The sequence below is a fragment of the Chiloscyllium plagiosum genome, chromosome 6 (assembly GCF_004010195.1).
Source record: "Chiloscyllium plagiosum isolate BGI_BamShark_2017 chromosome 6, ASM401019v2, whole genome shotgun sequence".
NCBI lineage: Eukaryota > Metazoa > Chordata > Chondrichthyes > Orectolobiformes > Hemiscylliidae > Chiloscyllium > Chiloscyllium plagiosum.
The window spans coordinates 117,096,691-117,113,079 of record NC_057715.1 but is presented as its reverse complement, the minus strand read 5'-3'; the positions used below and the strand labels follow the sequence as shown (position 1 = coordinate 117,113,079).

The 16,389-nt window shown below is 40.7% G+C and overlaps 1 protein-coding gene across 1 annotated transcript in view; it reads left to right on the top strand.

The window, feature by feature from the left end:
• LOC122550973 (RING finger protein 121) overlaps window positions 1–16,389 on the top strand; it is a 73,161-nt gene that overhangs the window by 6,054 nt on the left and 50,718 nt on the right. Inside the window, exons 2-3 of the mRNA XM_043692538.1 lie at window positions 10,369–10,406; window positions 14,528–14,669. Coding sequence (XP_043548473.1) covers window positions 10,369–10,406; window positions 14,528–14,669 — 180 coding nt within the window. The remainder of the gene's footprint in view (window positions 1–10,368; window positions 10,407–14,527; window positions 14,670–16,389) is intronic.

Here is a 16,389-nt window from a genome sequence, read left to right as displayed (position 1 = left end):
CCCTCCCTATTCTTTTTAAATGCTCTAAACCCTGGAACATCCAGCAACCATTCCTGCCCCTGAGAAACCCATGTCTCTGTTATGGCCACAACATCATAGCAACCAGTACTGATCCATGCTCTAAGTTCATCACTTTTATTCCTGATACTCCTTGCATTAAAGCAAACACACTTTAACTGATGCCTTGGTTCCTTCCTAGGAAATTCCTTCCCACTAGCTGGTCTACCTCTTGCTATTGCCTCATCTGCATCAACTCTCACCTCCGGTATACAGCTCAGGTTCCCACCACCCCTGCCATACTAGTTTAAACCCTCCCGAACTACTTGAACAAACCTTCCACCCAGGACATTGGTCCCCTTCCAGTTCAGATGCAATCCGTCCTTCTTATACAGGTCCCACCTTCCCCAGAAGGCATCTCAATTATCTACATATCTGAAGCCCTCCCTTCTACACCAGCTGCGCAGCCACGTGCTAAGCTGCGCCCACTCCCTGTTCCTCGCCTCGCTATCTCATGGCACCGGTAGTAAACTAGAGAACACTACTCTGTTCGTCCTGCTTTGCAGTTTCCATCCTAACTCCCTGAAATCACTTTTTATATCCTCGATCCTTTTCCTGACTATATCATTAGTGCCAATATGTAACACAATTTCTGGCTGTTTGCCCTCCCCTTTTAGAACCTTATTCTATATTCTAGATTTATTAATTGAAATTAATTCTATCCACTGCCTTGAGCTATGTTTACATGCTGTTGTGGAGAGCCCACGTAGGTTCATGCAGATGTAATTGTTTAATGGTTTTACCAGTTTTTCAATCAGAATGCAGCCAGTTCCCTAACTGAATCCCCTTTCCTCCCCAGTAACTTGTAAAAAGATTTTCAGAACATGGCATCCGCTATGATTTATGCCTGACCACTTTAGCTTTAGTTCTTGAAAATTTTCTTTTGTTTGTGCACTGCTACTTTCTATTGTTTTCTGGTTTCTATGTGCAGTTTTGAGTATAGCTGTATTGTGTTGGAGTTTTAAGGAGATTTCTTTGCTTTCACTATTTATTGCTGACTTAGTTAAGAAGAACAAGGGAGGAGGCAGTGGTGTAGTAATAAGTGTCTGGACTAGTAATCCAGAAACTCAGATTAATATTTTTTGAGACAGCTTCAAGTCCTACCGTGCCAACTGGAAGAACTTAAATTCAATTAATAAATGTATGTATTTTTTTAAATTCTGGAGTTGGATACTAGTCTGTGGAGCTGTGAAACTGTCATCAAAATCCTGCAGGAAATCTGAAACGAAAGCAGAAAGCGCTGGACAAACCTGGCAGGTCAGGCTGTAGTGAGTTGTGAGGAAGAGTCACATTTGATGCAAAGTTAATTATTGGTGCTAAGGTAGAGCATCAGCCATAATCTAATCAAATGGTAGGACAGATTCAAGGGGTTGAATGGCTGACTTCTCCTATTTTCTACGTCCCAATGTCTGTAATCTGCTTTGGTACCATAACGTCAACAATTGAGGGGGATGAAACACTGGGCTGGGTAATCTGGAGCCCAGACTATTGTTCAGGGGCATGTGTGCAGGCCTCACCACGATGGCTTGTTGCATTTAATTTTATTTAATTAGATCTGTAATTAGCAACATTTACTGTGGTTATTTTTTGTAAAACCCATCACTACTGTCCTCTCAGGAAGGAAATCTTTCTTCCTTAACCGGTCTGTCCTGCTTGTGACTTGAGACCCACAGCAATCTGGTTGACTGTTGACTGCCCTCAGTAATGGTCTTGTAACCCACTTAAAGGTCAAAGACAATTAAGGATGCCAGCAACTCGTGCATTCCATGAAAGAATAAAGAATAAATCCTCAAAGGTATCTGCTTTCTTGAAATTCTTGTATTTGCCCCATTTGCCCCCAGTATTGGTGACTATGCTCTCAATGCTGAGACCCTGAGTTCTGGACTTCACTCCCTAAAGCTGTCCATCTTCCAACCCCTCTCTGCTCCTTTTAGAGTAGATATTTGGTTACCTTTTCTCACATTGGCCTCATGCAGCTTGGTGGCCAATTTTGCTTTATGTTAAGAGAGCTATATAAATACAACTTGTTTTGTAGAACTTATATGCATCTGCTGAGGGGGTCAGTTGGCTGGATGGCTGGTTTGCAATGTAGTGCAGTGGATTCAATTCCCATACCAACTGAGGTTACCATGAAAGATTCTCCTTCTCAACCCCATATGAGGTGCGGTGATCCTCTGGTTAAACCACCACCAGTCATCTCTCTTACAAATGAGAAAGCAGCCCTATGGTCCCATAGGACAAGGGTGACTTTACCTTGCATCTGTCAAGGTCATTTTTTGACTGGTCTATGGCACTGATGTGAAATGCTGTTTGAGGTGATGATGTATACAGTCAGTGTTGGAAGTTTTGTTCAGAACCATATGGATTCTTTTATTCTGATCACGCTTGGCAGCACTGACATAATGGGTTACTAGGAGAAAGTGAGGACTGCAGATGCTAGAGATCAGAGCTGAAAATGTGTTGCTGGAAAAGTGCGGTTACTACCCTAGCCTCTGGCAGGTTAGCAATCTTTTGTGTTTACTGAGTAGTTAATTGGAAGCTTGGAGTCTTCAATCTCACTGTTTTGAGTGAGGAAGTTGTGGGTTCCAACTGCTATACAGGATTTAATGCAGTGGAGCACTGAAATAGTGTTGCATTCAGAATATTTTGGGAAGAACACAGAGTTCTCCCACTGCCCTGTGAAACATAAAACTGATCATCCGATGCTATTGAAACTGACTAACTCATTCACCTCATTGCAGTTTATAGGATTTTATTGCGTCCATGAGCTTTCTATGTAACAACTGTGAGTATGCTCACAAAGTAATTCATTGACTGTCAAATCTTTTGGAATGTCTTTAGGATGTAATTGACAGTATGCAAATTAAAGTCTTGCAACTTATTTTAAGTGAGAGAGTGGGTCTAGCAAGGTTAGTAAATGTCATCTCCTAGAAGTAGCTCTTGACTCTCTTGATCATCCAGCCTAAATGCTGGGTGTGTTTCTGGAATGGTCATCCCCATTTGGTTGATGGGGAAATGAGTATAGAAGTAGGGAAGTTACGTAACACTTGTACAGCATGTTGGTGAAGCTGCACTTAGAGTATTGTATTCAGTTTTGGTCACTTTGCTATAGGAATGATATTATTAAAGTAAAAAAAGTACAGAAGAAATTTACAAGGATGTTGCCAGAACTCAAGGGTCTGAGTTTAAGCGAAAGGTTGGACAAGTTTGGACTTTTTTTTTTGGAAGCATTGGAGACTGAGGGGGGAATCTTATAGAAGTGTATACAATCATGAGAGGCATGGATAGGGTGAATGCACTCAGTCTTTTTCCCAGAATTGGGGAATTGAAGACTAGAGAGCATCAATATAAGGTTAGAGGGGAAAGAATATAAAGGAACCTAAGGGGCAACGTTTTTACACATGGGGTGGCACGCATATGGATTGAACTGCCAGCAGAAGTGGTTGAGGCGAGTACATTAACAACATTTAAAATGCATTTAGACAAATACATGGATAAGAAAGGTTTGGAAGGATATGGGCCAAGTGCAGGGAAATGGGGTTAGTGTGGGTGGGTGTTTTGGTCAGCATGGAGCATTTTGAGCCAAAGGGCCTGTCTCTTGCTGTAGGACTCTGACTCTGTGATAGAGTGTGAGATTTTCATTGTTTCTGGAGTCTTGCAAAGTTGCCTTAGAAATACTTATAAAGTGCAGTCACCGTTGCAATGTAGGCAACATAACAGGCAGTTTGCACAAAACAAGCCCCAAGCAGTCAGGTGATAAAGATCATCTCTTTTTTGTGATGCTGACTGAAGGATAAACTTCCCATTTTACATCTGGGTGAAGAAGCCCTTTACATTTTTTTTAAGTTACTTTGGGCAATTTATTCACAAACCTCCAGTCGATATCATGATTGATTAATCAAAACACTTGAAGGTCAGGGCTGTCCTTGGTTAATAGAGTTAGATGTCTAACCCCCACCCCAGACAGACACACACACACACACACAAAGACTTACATGCACACATATATTTTGTGGGGTGAATTTGTACTTGCAGAGTTACATTGTACTTTGCTCAAAAACTGCATGCATTCATGTAGAACTCTGAGCTCAAAAACTGCATGAATTTATGTAAAACTCTGTTATCTCACTTTTTAGAGCAAATTTTTGCTATAAATTCTGTGTTACGATCGAGCCCTCCACAATCACCTGATAAAGGAGCGTTGCTCCGAAAGCTAGTGTGCTTCCAATTAAACCTGTTGGACTACAACCTGGTGTTGTGTGATTTTTAACGATGTCTAACAAGTGTGGGCAGAAACCTGAGCTTTATGGAATGTCACAGGCCAACCCACTTAATCCTGTCGAAGAAATAAACCTGTGCTGAGACTATGGAGGGTGAACACAGACCCAAAGGGAAAAAGGTTGTGTTCTGTTCCATCTTTGGTTACCTCAGGTCATTCCCTCCTTTTGAAGTCTAATCATTTTTATAGAAAGCACAGCAACCAATTTGTACTGAGAATGTGATAATGACCAGATCTGTTGTTAGTGGATGTTAGTTCATGAATCCATATTGTCCAGAAGTATTCCTCTGAGTCATCCAAATAGTGCCATAGGACTTAATCCATTCGAGGGCAAATTGGACTCTCGACTGAAAAACAGCAGTTCCAACTTTCTGAATTTTATTTGAATCTACATTCTTCTTACTCTACAGTGAGAGAGCTAGCTGTGAGCCAGGGTGGGGACTGCTGTTTTAACAATTTAATATTTTAATAATACCATGAGACGTAGGTGTGGAAGTAGACTATTCAAGTTGACTCCACCAGATACCTCCAACTGTGCAGAAAAGCCAACCAAATGTTTGCACTCTGAGTCCTCTTGCTAGTGTTTGAGTGGGTGTTTAAGTCCTACAGCTCATGATCCCTAAATAGGTGAATTGTCTTTAACACCGAAACATCATCTGTCAATAGAATTTTTCCTTTCTAACCACCAAAGAACTACTTGTGTAATTAATTAATTTTTCATATAGCCAGTGTTACTATGTTAACAGAAATGATAGTTATGTTGATCACAATGAGAACCCACATAAAGAAACTAGATAAATGATCTTATGCAGTAGGAGCACAGGAGATCACAAAGCATCTTGAAACTACTACTATGCCATTCAATACAATCATGGTAAATCTGATTATTCCACAGTCCTGCCGCCTTCTGATAACCTTTCATCCTTTTGCTTATCCAGAATCTATTTAGTACTCCTGCCTTAAAAATATTGAAATACTTTGCTTCTACCATCTTTTGTGGATGAAGTTCTTTGCTTCACCTGTTTGTGGTGTGGCTTGAGGGAGGAACGTTAACAGTGCAGCATTTATTTCATATTTTCCTGGAGTGTCATTGTTGGAGCTACAGGGGAAAGATGCCAGAGGATGCATTAGGTAATAAAAAAAAGTCTGAACTTTAATAAATCCAAGAGGGTTAAAGGTTTGTAAATGGCACTGAGTTTACAACAAACGTTTACATCATGCACAGCATGTCGGTGTGTTTGTTTTTCCCAATTTGTTTATGACTAAATGTGATATTTGTCATACGAATGTTCTTCGTTTAGCTGAATGTTTGGGCCCTGGGATTAAAATTCAAGAGATATAGATATCCGATTTTCCACGTCAGCTATGCACTTATTGATAGAACTTTCACTTCCAAGTTTAGAGATCATTGGAATCCCTCTGCAAAGACTTGAGCACAGAAATCTAGGCTACCATTACACTGCAGTATTGAAGCAGTGCTGCATTGTCTGAGGTGCAGCGTTGCAGATGAGATACTAAGTCAAGGACTTCCTTGCCTTGTCAGGTGGATGAAAGCGATTTCATGGTTCCTAGCTAAAACATCCTGCCCCAAACTTGTATCATTTTGGAAAGCAAGGGAGCTGTACCGAGTGGACATGTCAATATTTATCCTTCAGTCAGTCGGTGGTCATTATTGCATTACTCTTTGCAACACGTTGTGTGCAAATTGCCGATTACGTTGCTATGCTGCAATGGTGACTACACTTCAGAAATATTTCTAAGGAAATGCTACACTATCAGGAGTGCTATCTTTGGCTATAAAGTGTTTTGGGATGTTGTGAAACATGCTATGCAATTACAAGTCACCCTGATTTATTGTTATGATAATGGACTTTGTTCACATATTCATACCCTGAAGATAGCAGGGCAGGTAGATGAGGTGGTTAAGGGCATATGAGGTAGTTACCTTTACTAGCAAAAGCATAGAAGACAGGACCAAGGAGGTTGTGCTGGTACTACTGGTTAGGTCTCAACTGGAGTACTGCATGTAATTCCAGTCACCACATTATAGGAAGGATGTAATTGTATGTGAAAGGGTGCAGACAGGATTTAACAGGATGCTGCTTGGATTGGAGGATCTGAGCTGTGAGGAAGGATTGGTTAGACTGGGATTGTTTTCCTTCAAGTAGCAAAGGTTGAAAGGAAAGCTAATAGAAGTGTATAAGATTGAGGGGCATAGGTAAAGTGAATAAGACATTTTCCATTAATAGAGAGGTCAGTACAGAATTGAGGGGCATAGATTGAGTGAATTAGAAGGCATTTTTTCATTAGTAGAGAGGTTAGTAACGAGGGACATAGTTTTGAAGGTTTGTAAGTTTGCAAATGACACCGAAGATCCTGGTATAATGCACAGTGAAGAAGATTATCTAAGGTTACAAAGAAGATCTTCATCAATTGGGTCAATGGGCTGAGGAGTGGCAGATGGAGTTTAATTTGGATTATGTGAGGTATTACATTTTGGTAAAACGAACAAGGGCAGGACTTACACAATTAATGGTAGCGTCTTGGGTAATGTTGTCGAACAGAGAGACCTAGGAGTTCAGATACACAATTCTTTAAAAATTTACATCGCACGTAGACAGGGTGGTTATGAAGGCATTTTACACGCTTGCCTTCATTGCTCAGACTTTTGAGTATGGAATTTGAGATGTCATGTTGAGGTTGTACAGGATGTTGGTGAAGCCTCTTCTGCAGTACTTTGTCAGTTATCATTAGCAATCCCTCACTGATGAGGATGATTCTCATCCAATCATGGTGAGTCTATACGTGACTGTATAGACCAATGTGGCTTTGTTACATTTGGGACAGAAGGTGGTCATGGGAAAGGATAGCTTGGGTGTTGGTGTGGCAGTGCGCTCCTTTCGCTGTTTTTGCCTGGTTTCAGCTTTTTCCCAACTGGAAGTCTTGAGGTGCTCAAAACCCTCCCAGGTGCTTCTCCTCCATTTTGAATGGTCTTGGGCCAGTGACTCCTAGATGTCTGTGCGAATGCAGCATTTCACCAAAAGGTACTGAGTACAACTCTGGTTGCCCAGCTGTAAGAATTGGAGAGGGTTCAGAAAATATTTACCAGACTGTTGTCAGGATTGGAAGGCCTTAGTTATAAAGATAGGCTGGGACATTTTTCACTAGCGCATAGGGGGTTGAAGGGTTACCTTGAAGGTTTACAGGGAGAGTGCGGATAAGTGGAGTTGAAATGCCCATTAGCCATGATTGAATGGCGGAGTGGACTCATTGTGCCTAATGGCCTTACTTCCACTCCTGTTTCTTAGGGTCTTATAAAGTGATTAGGGGCATAGCTAAGGTGAATAGCAAGGTTCTTTTCCCTAGGGTGGAGGATTTCAAAACTAGTGGGCATATTTTTAAAGTGAAAGGGTAAAGATTTTTAAAAGATGTCTTGAAACGCATAAAGGTGGATAAATCCCCAGGGCCTGATCAGGTGTACCCGAGAACTCTGTGGGAAGCTAGGGAAGTGATTGCTGGGCCTCTTGCTGAGATATTTGTTTCATCGATCGTCACAGGTGAGGTGCCAGAAGACTGGAGGTTGGCTAATGTGGTGCCACTGTTTAAGAAGGATGTTAAGGACAAGTCAGGGAACTACAGACCAGTGAGCCTGACATCATGTGGTGGGCAAGTTGTTGGAGGGAATCCTGAGCGACAGGATGTACATGTATTTGGAAAGGCAAGGACTGATTAGGGATCGTCAACATGGCTTTGTGCATGGGAAATCATGTCTCACAAACTTGACTGAGTTTTTTTCAAGACCTAACAAAGAAGATTGATGAGGGCAGAGCAGTAGATGTGATCTATATAGACTTCAGTAGGGTGTTCGACTGGTTAGCAAGGTTAGATCTCTCAGAATACAGGGAAAACTAGCCATTTGGATACAGATCTGGCTGAAAGGTAGAAGACAGAGGGTGGTGGTGGAGGATTGTTTTTCAGACTGGAGGCCTGTGACCAGTGGAGTGCCACAAGGATCAGTGCTGAGTCCACTACTTTTCAGCATTTATATGTGATATGGATATGAGCATGAGAAGTACAGTTTGCAGATGACACCAAAATTGGAGGTCCATTGGATTACAGCAGGATCTTGATCAGATGGGTCAATGGGCTGAGAAGTGGCAGATGGAGTTTAATTCTGATAAATGTGAGGTGCTGCGTTTTGGGAAAGCAAATCTTAGCAGAACTTATACACTTAATTGTAAGGATTTTGGATTAGTGGTGCTGGAAGAGCACAGCAGTTCAGGCAGCATCCGAGGAGCAGCAAAATCGACGCTTCGGGCAAAGGCCCTTCATCAGGAATAAAAGGGAATTCATACTCTCAACAAACAGTATTTCAAGCTTTTATTCCTGATGAAGGGCTTTTGCCCGAAACGTCGATTTTGCTGCTCCTTGGATGCTGCCTGAACTGCTGTGCTCTTCCAGCACCACTAATCCAAAATCTGGTTTCCAGCATCTGCAGTCATTGTTTTTACCTACTTAATGGTAAGGTCCTAGGGAGTGTTGCTGAACAAAGAGAACTTGGAGTGCAGGTTCATTACTCCTTGAAAGTGGAGTCGCGGGTAGATAGGGTAGTGAAGAAGGCATTTGGTATGCTTTCCTTTATTGGTCAGAGTATTGGGTACAGGAGTTGCAGCTGTGCAGGACATTGGTTAGGCCACTGTTGGAATATTGCGGGCAATTGTAGTCTCCTTCCTACTGGAAAGATGTTGTGAAACTTGAAAGGGTTCAGAAAAGATTTACAGGAATGTTGTTGGGATTGGAAGATTTGAGCCAAAGGGAGAGGCTGAATAAGCTGGGACTGTTTTCCCTGGAGCGTCGGAGGTTGTGGGGTGACCTTATAGAGGTTTACAAAGTTATGAGGGCCATGGATAGGATAAATAGACAAAGTCTTTTCCCTGGGGTGGGGGAGTCCGGAACTAGAGGGCATAGGTTTAGAGTGAGAGGAGAAAGATATAAAAGAGACCTAAAGGGCAACCTTTTCACGCTGAGGGTGGTATGTGCATGGAATGAGCTGCCAGAGGAAGTGGTGGAGGCTGGAACAATTGCAACATTTAAAAGGCATTTGGATGGGTATTTGAATAGGAAGGGTTTGGAGGGATATGGGCCAGGTGCTGGCAGATGGGACTAGATTGGATTGAGATATCTCGTTGGCATGGACGGGTTGGACCGAAGGGTCTGTTTCCATGCTGTACATCTCTATGACTCTATGATATAAGGGACAACATTTTTACAAAGAATGTTTCATATGTGGAATAGACCGCCAGAGGAAGTGGGGTTTCAAGTACAGTTAGAATGTTTAAAAGACATTTGGATGAATGCATGAATAGGAAGGGTTTGAAGGGATACCAGCCAAGCACAGGTGGGACCAAGTTGGTTTGGGAACATGGTGGACTAGTTGGACCAAAGAGTCTGTTTCCAAGCTGAATGATTCTAATTTAGAGTATTTTAAATCATGAGCGCACTAAAGGAATTATTTTGGCATCTTCTCATTCAAATGTACTAATTGATCACTTTATAGTCTTTGGGATGAAATCTTTGAATTCCCTACCTAATGTCAATGTAAAAGAAAAAGGTTTGCATTTCTCTAGTGCCTTTAACAACTTCAGGCTGGCCCAAAGACGTCACAGACATTAAAATGAAGCCACTGGTAATATGAAATATTCTGGAAGCAATCTCATTGCACAAGTATGCAATGAATCACTATCACCATCAGAAGGCACTGGAAATAAATGCTGACCATGCTATTGATACTCATCCCCAAACTTAAAAAAAATAACTTTTAAACATATGAGAACTTCAATGTCAACAAAGTAGCCAAGTCATGCACAGGGAGATACCATGCTGGGAATGTTAGTTGAGAGGTGGAACTTTGATTGGGATATTTAGGAGAGGGTTTCGCAAAATCTCCCTGTCCTTTGAAGTTATTGCTGTGTAAAAATACAATTTAACCTAAACAAATCTTTGCTACTAATATATTTCCCTATCTCTTTCAGATTGATCTCACAGGCCTATCACCAGAGGAGAGATGGAGGTGAGTGACATGTTTAGTTAAATGGGAGATAAAGGCAATAGTGAGGATGCAGAGGAGATCTACAAGGAAGTGGAGCTGTGAATTCCATAACTGCCATGAAAGACTGAATAGGGGAAGGACTCTTTTTTTTTAAAATATATATATATATGAGAAGACTTGAGGTAGTGATCTCACTTCTCTCAATAATGGTGGATTTTGATTGGTGCATTGGTAAAATGTTTTCACTTCTCAAAGAGTTAAGATGGCTTTCTTTCTGAATGTCAAGGTGCAGTTCCACAAATACTAGTGGTGCTCTGAAATTTCTTGTCAGTTCAATACATCTACAATGAAATGTGAGTTTCGGTAATAGTGATGGGGCAGCTATTGGATCGTTTCTTAAAAATATTAATAAAAACCCATCGGCTTGCTGTCTTTCCCTTTAGGGAAGGAAATCTGCCATCCTTACCAGGTCAAGCCTTGATGTGGCATTGGACCTGCTTGACTTTTACCTACCCTCTGAAATAGCTGAGAAATGCACTCATTTATATTTCAAGAAGCTGACCCACCACCACTTCCTCAAGGCCATGTATAGGCTGTGAATCCTGGTCTAGCCACCAATGACCCCAGACTCTGGATAAAAAGAAATGCAGTAAATTTGCATTTTAGAGACTAGCTCTTAACCTTTTTCCAAAAAAACAAGTAATGATTGCTGTCAAAGTGGAGATCCGCCCATGCTCTTAGTGAGCATTCACAATCTATTTAACTCTAGGACATCATGTCCTGTTACAGAGGTATGTCTACTCAATATTCACCCAAAATGCCCAAGTCCAGACATGCTGCTTCATCACGTTCCCCCAGCTAAGGCACTGACCCCGCACACGTCATCGGGGATCTTGGAGTCAGTGATTCCACATTGTTTAACCCACCAAGCCTTAATTTTTGTAATGTTATAGTACGTTATGGAGTCTACCATGTGGTCAAAGAGGAACTAATTTTTCTCTTTTTGTTTTAGATATGAATAAAATGTTATATTACCTGCCGACAAAATACTTTTACATAAGATTTCTTACGGGAAGTGAGCGCTTTGCGATAGAGAGCAAGCACAGATTTTAGAAATTGTGTATTCGTTCTGGGAAAGATGAGGTTTTACTTAAAGTGAATCAAGTTAATTTTTGTTAAAAACTTTTTTGAAGTAATTTTAATTTTAAATAATGCAAGGGATGATACCCCTGGTCTCTGGGCGTCTGTCCATTTAACATGTTAATTCCAAGTTTTAACCCTCAACCAACTTCACTAAATCAGTTAATGTAGATACTTATTTCACTGATGTTATGTGATCTTGCTGTGTGGAACTGGAACCCCGTACTTCATACATCATTGATTTTTGTTGGCATTGTGAGGAAGTCCGACATTAGGCAAGAGTGTAGAGTTGAGGCCATAATCAGATCAGTCATGGTCGTCTTGAATGTTAGAGCAGACTGGAGGGGCCAATTGCCTCATGCTTGTAATTCGTGTTTGTACGTATGTGCAGTTCTAATCGCCAGAGTACGTAGAGGAGGTAGTCACACATGAGGTAAGCACTTGAAAGAGATTTTCAAGACCGATAGCCAATGCGGCCAGGTTTTAGCTGTTAGGTAGTGTTACAACGCGGAGTCGAACCCCTCTGCTAATTAAAACTAAAACACCCAGAAAAGCTAGTCTCGCCTCTTAATCTGTTTAAAATGTGAGAGAGGGAAAGAAAACCCCTGATTTCCCAGTTTATAGAAAAATGAAAGTTTATTTTCCTAGCTCTAACAGTGAACAAAAATGATAGTAAAATGTCAGGTATGTGGGTTAGATTGATCTTAGAGTAGGATAAAAGGTCTGCACAATACCGAGGGCCGAAGGGCCTGTACTGTGCTGTACTGTTTTTTACTTTCCAGAAACCATTAACAAATCTGAGTCTCGTTTTTCTCAACTAATCATTATCTGAACGTAACTCTATTAAAATTCTGCTCAAATAACACAATTATTAAACATTAAATTAACTTAACCTCTCAAAGCTCATACAGTCTCTAATGCTGTCTTCCTTCCGGTCTTTCAAATCTGATGTCTTCTCACTGAGCTGTTGTCTTAAATTTTTTTTACTGTTTTTCTACTGGAAAAGGTACCTTTGATAGTGTCTTCTGAGAGATTTCTTTGAGAGTCCTTTCAGATTATATGTGCTGTCATGTTCAATGACAGTTGTTGTGACTAATTTTCAAAATGGCCTTTTTAAATCCCCAAGACTTGTATCCTCTCATTGGTCTGATGTTGTCAATACGATCAAGTTAAAATTCAGTTGGTTTTTGGTATCCTGGGCATAATTTTAAATTAATTGGTTAAATTCAAATCCAGTTGTCTTAACATCAAAATACAGCCACATGCTGATTGTTACGTATTATCGATTCTCATCACTCTCTGCACCTGTCAAGCTAATCACAGATGCACGTGCTGTTACAATCTCTCCTCAGAAGAGGCACATCTCTCTTAAAGTGACCATATAGTCTTTCAACTTCGTAACAGATGGATTAAGAGACTGGGTTCTTTCCTCTTGAATATAGAAGGCAGCTGTAAGAGGATGATCTATTATCTAACAATAATTAATGACTCACAATGCAAATTATTATATTTAAATAAAATAATATAAATTAAAGTTATTTTGATGCTAGGCACAGAAAGTTCCCACACGTGGAAAGAGCAATCCCAATAGCCATCAATATTATGTAATTTCTAAAACCTTTGTATGGTCATCACAGCAACCCTCTCATCTTTACTATAATGCGCATCCATTTTGCAAGTAGTTGTTACAACATTTTATTTATAAGAGGGAATGAATAGTTCCCCAAGACTATATGTTTGACTCCATAACATGACATCGTAACTGTGTTAAGGCTGAGTGAGTTAAACTATGTGGAGCCACAGCTCCACCCAAAAGTAAAAAGAAACTTCTTTGCACAGAAAATATTGAGAATATGTAACTGGCTGCCAAGGAATGGTTGAGGCAAGTAAAATGTATTTAAAGGGACTCTAGATAAGCTGCTGATGGGGAAGGAACATGACTTTAAGCTGATAGAGTTGGATGGGTTGGGAGAAGGCTCATAGGGTGCATAAATGTTAGCTTGGATAGTTTGAGCTAAAACTGGCCTGTAATTTTGTTTTCATGTGATGTTATGTAATTCCAGCAATTGTGACTCTTCAATAAGCATTTAATTCATTGCAAAGTTTTATTTTCATTCGTGGAATGCGGGTGTCAATGGCAAGGCCAACATTTAACTATACAAAACGCTGGTGCGGCCACACTTGGAATATTGTGTATAGTTCTGGTCGCCCCATTACAGAAAGGATGTGGAAGCATTGGAAAAGGTGCAGAGGAGATTTACCAGGATATTGCTTGGTCTGGAGGGAAGGTCTTCTGAGGAAAGGCTGAGAGACTTGGGTCTTTTCTCATTGGAAAGAAGAAGGCTAAGGGGGGGATTTGATAGAGGCATACAAGATGATCAGAGGATTAGATAGGGTAGACAGTGAAATACTTTTTCCTAGAATGATGACGTCAGCTTGTACGAGAGGGCATAACTACAAATTGAGGGGTGATAGATTTAAGACAGATGTTAGAGGCAAGTTCTTTATGCAGAGAGTGGTAAGGGCATGGAATGCCCTACCTGCAGCCATGTTAGGGAGATTTAAACAATCCTTAGATAAGCACATGGATGATTTTGGGATAGTGTAGGGGGATGAGCTGAGAATAGTTCACAGGTCGGTACAACATTGAGGGCCGAAGGGCCTGTTCTGTGCTGTATTGTTCAATGTTCTATTTGTTGCTTATCCTGAATTGCCCTGGGGAAGGTTCGTGGTGAGCTGCCTTCTTAAGCAGTTGCAGTCCTTGAGATGTGTGGTCACCCACTGAGACAAGTTTTTGTTCCAGATTTATCAATTAATTATATTTAAATTCCATCTGCTGCCATGGTGGGGTTTGAACTTGTGTTTCTGGATTACTGGCCCAGTGTTATTACCGCTGCGGTAGCATCTCTGAACTGCTTTAGGACAACCCGCGGCCACGAAAATGAAAAGAAAACTTGCATTACATTGTCACTTTCTATTTACTGCGCTTTGTTTTATTGCAGGGTGGAACATGCACGGATGCATGCCAAGCACCGAGGGCACGAGGCGATGCATGCAGAGATGGTGCTCATTCTCATTGTTACCTTGGTGGTTGCACAGATTCTTCTTGTCCAGTGGAAGCAGAGACATGCCAAGTCCTACAATGTAAGGGTGTATTTATTTCATACAAGGCAGCATTAAAAGATGATTGGCAGGTCAGATGATTGGACAGAGCAGAAAGAATTCTAGAGAAAGAGTAAATAGTTGATCAGGAGCAAGTAATTAGTGTACGTGAAAAAGCTGGCTAGAAATATAATAACAAATACCAAAAGTTTCTATTGGTATTTTTAAAAAGTAATGTTGATGATCTAGGGTGAGAATGGGAAATTAATTGTAGGTAGATAAATTTTTGTTAGGCAAAGGTGTTAAGGGATATGAAAAAAATAGATCTGTGGAGTTAGGCCATAGATCAGCCATTGAATGATGGAACAGGTTAGAGATGCTGAATGACATACTCTTATTCCTGTTGTTCCTGTGAAATAGATGACGCAAATTTTTTTTTCTGTCTTCACTCTTGAGGATGCAAAAATAATTCCAGTAATAGCTGTAAATCAGGAGATGGAAAGGAGAGGGAAGTGGTTCTGAGCAACTGAATAACCTGTGAACTTGCAAGTCAGATGGAGCCAGATGGGCTTCATCCTAGGGTCTTAACAGAGATTTAAAATGAGATAGTGGTGTGTTGCTTATTAATTTTTCAAAGTTTCTGTTTCTGGATGAGTTCCATGAAATTGAAAAATGCCATTTATGACATGTCGACTTAAGGAGATAGTGAAACAGAAAACAGGAAAATATAGACAGTTAGCTCGATATTTTGAGAGAGGATGTTAATCGATTAATGAGGAGTTTATATCTTGGCATTTAGAAATACTTCAGTTTGTTGCTAAGAATTGTCATAGGGAATTGTGCAAGAAAAATTGCATTTAACCGATTTTTAAGGAGCTCTTTTGAAGGATTAACGTACTGTGGATATCAAGGAGCCAGTAATTGCTCTGAACTTGGATTCCCAGAAGGCATTTGTAAAAGTGCCACAAAAGTTGCAAACTTAGAGCTCATAAGACATAGGAGCAGAAATTAGGCCATTCAGCCCAGCGAGTCTGCTCTGCTATTCAATCATGGCTGATAAGTTTCTCAGCCCCATTCACCTGCTTTGTCCCCATACCCCTTGATCCTCTTGATAATCAAGAACCTGTCTATCTCAGTCTTAAATATACTCAATGACCTGGCCTCCACAGCCTTCTGTGACAATGAATTCCATAAATTCCCCACTCTGAAGAATTTTCACCTTATGGTATAGGGAGTACAGGTTAGCATGGCTAAAAGCATGGCCAGCTGGCAAAGGCATAGTAGCTAAATTTGCCAATGATCCAAAGCTAGGTAAAGCAGATGTAAAGCAGTTGTAGATGGATATAGATAGGTTGAATGAGTGGGCAGAAATCTTGCAGGTGGTGTACAGTGTGGGAAAGTGTACCTCATTTGTTCAAGCATTTGAGATATTTTGCCTTTCCAGGGTTATCTGAGGTGTACTGGGCACTTGACAGGACCAAATGAGGGAGTTTTGGGCCCTTTCATGATTTTGTGCGATATTGAGTGAGAAATGATCTGATTAGGGTGATCGTTATCCCACAGGATATGAACAAGTTGCTTGGGCCCTATTTACAAGGTTGCTGATAAGACCAATCTTATAATGTATGGAGCTGTGGAAATTTGAACGTGCATATTGACCAATGAAGGTAGGTTATTGGGGGTAGATGGGAATGTGAAATTCAAAGCACAAATAGATCAGCTATAACCTTAATGAATGGCAGAACAAGCTCTGTTATGTTAT